The sequence below is a fragment of the Sinocyclocheilus rhinocerous genome, unplaced genomic scaffold (assembly GCF_001515625.1).
Source record: "Sinocyclocheilus rhinocerous isolate Xijiao unplaced genomic scaffold, SAMN03320098_v1.1 scaffold97, whole genome shotgun sequence".
NCBI lineage: Eukaryota > Metazoa > Chordata > Actinopteri > Cypriniformes > Cyprinidae > Sinocyclocheilus > Sinocyclocheilus rhinocerous.
The window spans coordinates 1,958,583-1,961,993 of NW_015666183.1; the positions used below are offsets into that span (position 1 = coordinate 1,958,583).

The 3,411-nt window shown below is 38.6% G+C and overlaps 1 protein-coding gene across 1 annotated transcript in view; it reads left to right on the forward strand.

Annotated features, from left to right (window-relative positions):
* Positions 1-3,411, forward strand: part of LOC107732121 (granulins-like) — a 10,854-nt gene that overhangs the window by 5,027 nt on the left and 2,416 nt on the right. The window contains exons 4-11 of the mRNA XM_016543378.1: positions 774-896; positions 992-1,090; positions 1,209-1,359; positions 1,720-1,755; positions 1,882-1,973; positions 2,099-2,237; positions 2,396-2,493; positions 2,665-2,901. Coding sequence (XP_016398864.1) covers positions 774-896; positions 992-1,090; positions 1,209-1,359; positions 1,720-1,755; positions 1,882-1,973; positions 2,099-2,237; positions 2,396-2,493; positions 2,665-2,901 — 975 coding nt within the window. The remainder of the gene's footprint in view (positions 1-773; positions 897-991; positions 1,091-1,208; positions 1,360-1,719; positions 1,756-1,881; positions 1,974-2,098; positions 2,238-2,395; positions 2,494-2,664; positions 2,902-3,411) is intronic.

Below are 3,411 nucleotides of genomic sequence, written 5' to 3' on the forward strand. Positions count from 1 at the left end.
AAAAAAATCCTCCTGACCCCAAACTTTTAACAGTGTAAATTCTCTAATAGAATATGAATTTCTTTGAACTCTTTTAGTGTTTAAGAGATTTAATGTTAATGTTTTACTTTGTTCCTGTACCTTTTTAATGTGTGCTTTATTAAAGGGTAGTTCTGCCAAATAGTTCAGCCATGTATGACTGACTTTCCTTCTTAACACAAAAGTTACCTAAAAACATCTCTTTTTGTTTTGCGTAGATAGAATTTTTTGGATTTATTTTCCCTGTGTGAAGCGTGAACTATTCCATTAAAGAAATAGATAACCCAAATATGTAAATTTGCTGAAAATTTACTCCTCTTCAGGCCATCCAAGATGTAGATGAGTTAGTTTCTTTATGGGAACAGATTTGGAGAAATGAAGCATTACGTCACTTGCTCACCAATGGATGCTCTGCAGTGAATGGGTGCCGTCAGAATGAGAGTCCAAACGGCTGATAAAAACATCACAATAATCCACACCACTCCAGTCCACCAATAAACGTCTCGTGAAAAGCTGCGTTTTTGTGAGAAACTAATCCATCACTGAGACATTTTTAACTTCAAACTGTTGCTTCTGGCTAAAATACGTAATGCTGCATTTCTCCAAAACTGTTCCCACGAAGAAACAAACTCCTCTACATCTTGGTTGGCTTGAGGTTGAGTAAATTTTCATTTTTGGGTGAACTATTCCTTTAAGCACAGTAAAAAATGTGCTCGTTCATATCAAATGACTCTTGCTTGTATATGTGTTTGCAGGCAGAGTGCTGCTCCGATCACTTGCACTGCTGTTATCAGGGCACTCTGTGCGACTTGGTACACTCCAAGTGTGTGAACAAGACACACATTTTAGACTGGGTGGAAAAAGTCGCCACAAAGCAGGTAACACGCATACCTGCACAGCCAGAAATCCAGATAAGCCTTGAGTAAATATTCAGCATTGAAATAAAACTTTCTCTTTTTGTTTGTGATTTTAGCAAGCAGTAATTTGTCCAGATCAGGAGTCTGAGTGTCCCGATGACACCACCTGCTGCCAGATGCCTGATGGGAGCTGGGGCTGCTGTCCTATGAAAGATGTACTGTATATCACCTGTTTGAGCAGATTTCTGTTCTGGAATGTTGTTACATGTACATGGTAGTGTTTACACTTGTCTTTCTTTCTCTCTCTATGTGTGTGTGTGTGTGTGTGTTTAGGCTGTGTGCTGTGAAGATAAGCGACACTGCTGTCCTCAGGGAACTAAATGTGATCTTGAGCATTCAAGGTGTGTGTCGGCAACATACGGACCCTCCCCACTCTGGAGGAAGTTTGCTGCCCGTCGCAGGAAACCATCAGAGAGGAAAGCAGGTATGACAGTTTTACATTTGCATTGATCTGCATTATGCTTTATATTGCATATTGTCTGCTATGTGGTAATATGGGAACTTTTAAAACTTTGTGGTTGGTAAGGATTTGTAATGGTTTTTGAAAAAAAGTCTCTCTTGCTCACCAAGGCTGCATTTATTTGAAACCGTAAAAACAGTAATATTGTGAAATATTTTTGCAATTTAAAAGAACTGTTTTCTATTTGAATATATTTAAAAATATAATTTATTTCTTAGATACAAGGCTGAATTTTCAGCATCATTACTCCAGTCTTCAGTGTCACATGATCCTTCAGAAATCATTCTAATATGCTGATTTGCTGTTGTATTTATGTAATTGCAGTTGCTCCACCTAAAGACTCCAGTCATATTAGAGATGGTAAGTTTTGATCCATGAGCTCTACTTTATGTATTATTTATTTCTATTCATTATTCATCAAGTGTCTTTGTTAAAACTGACACCTGAGGATTCTGTGTGTGTGTGTGTGTGTGTTTATGTGGGCAGTGATCTGTCCAGATGAGATTTCTACATGTCCGGATGATACAACGTGCTGTGAACTGGATACCGGAAGTTACGGATGCTGCCCAATGCCAAAGGTGCGTCATACATGTATATTTAATAATTTTTCTTTAGGTTTGTATTTTATGGTTACCCTGTGGTTTGCATGTATTTCACTCACTGTAAGACTGAATTAACAAACATAAATGTGTTTTTACTGTAGGCTGTGTGTTGTTCTGATCATGTGCACTGCTGCCCAGAGGCCACGACTTGTGACCTTGTCCATAGTATGTGTGTGTCAGCCAGTGGTGTCATGGTAAAAATGGCCACTAAGATCCCAGCCACTTCCCTGAAGCCTAAAGGTAAACATCCATTTATTTTATCTTTGTGCAATTAAAGCGCCCACCATTCTGTATCATGGCATCCATCATCTGTGTGTGTTGAAATTGAAAGTTTTGCCCTCTTGTTTCTATATAGAATATGCATCAGTTCCTCTCTTTATTGCTCTTTCTGTCTGCAGAAAAAGTAGTTCCCTGTAATGAGACGGTAGCGTGTGCTAGCGGTACCACCTGCTGTAAAACACAAGAAGGCACCTGGGCTTGCTGCCCTTTACCAAAGGTATTCAAGCTGTCAGATTTATTTTAAAACCGCTTCGGGTTGATTGTGGCCCAGTATCATTTATGCATGTGAAAACCCAGCCCCAAACAAAAGTTTGTGAGATCAAATCATCAATTTCTATTGGAGGAAAACATAAAATAGTGTTTGGAGTAATGTTGTCCTCATCTCTAGGCGGTGTGTTGTGAGGACCATATCCACTGCTGTCCAGAGGACACGGTGTGTGACCTCGCAGCGAGCACCTGTGATGACCCTGCTGACCTTTCAGTGTCTGTACCCTGGATGGCAAAGGTGCCCACCTTTCCAATAGCTTCATCCAATCAGAAATGTGATGAGACATCTTCGTGTCCTGATGGTTCCACCTGCTGCAGACTCTCATCTGGAAAATGGGGCTGCTGCCCTCTGCCACAAGTAAATACTTTTTCTTTGTCTCATTTTATCATAAACATGCTTATTGGTAAAACTGTAATTTAAAATGTGTATATACTGCATATGTATTATTTATTTAAAATAAATGAATATTTTATGTTTATTATTTTTCATTTATTTTGAACAACCTGCTGTAATCTAACCTCAGGCTCATGGGCCTGCTGTCCTATGCCACAGGTACAAACACATTTAGCAATAAGGGGTTAGACCTACAGCAATATAACAAGAGCATGCTTGCACTTTTAATGGCATAAAATGCATAAATGTGACCCTGGAGCACAAAAGCAGTCTTAAGTCGCTGGGGTATATTTGTAGCAATAGCCAAAAATACATTGTATGGGTCAAAATGAATGCCAAAAATCATTAGGATATTAAGTAAAGATCATGTTCCATGAAGATTTTTTTGTAAATTTCCTACTGTAAATATATCAAAACTGAATTTTTGATTAGTAATATGCATTGCTAAGAACATCATTTGGACAACTTTAAAGG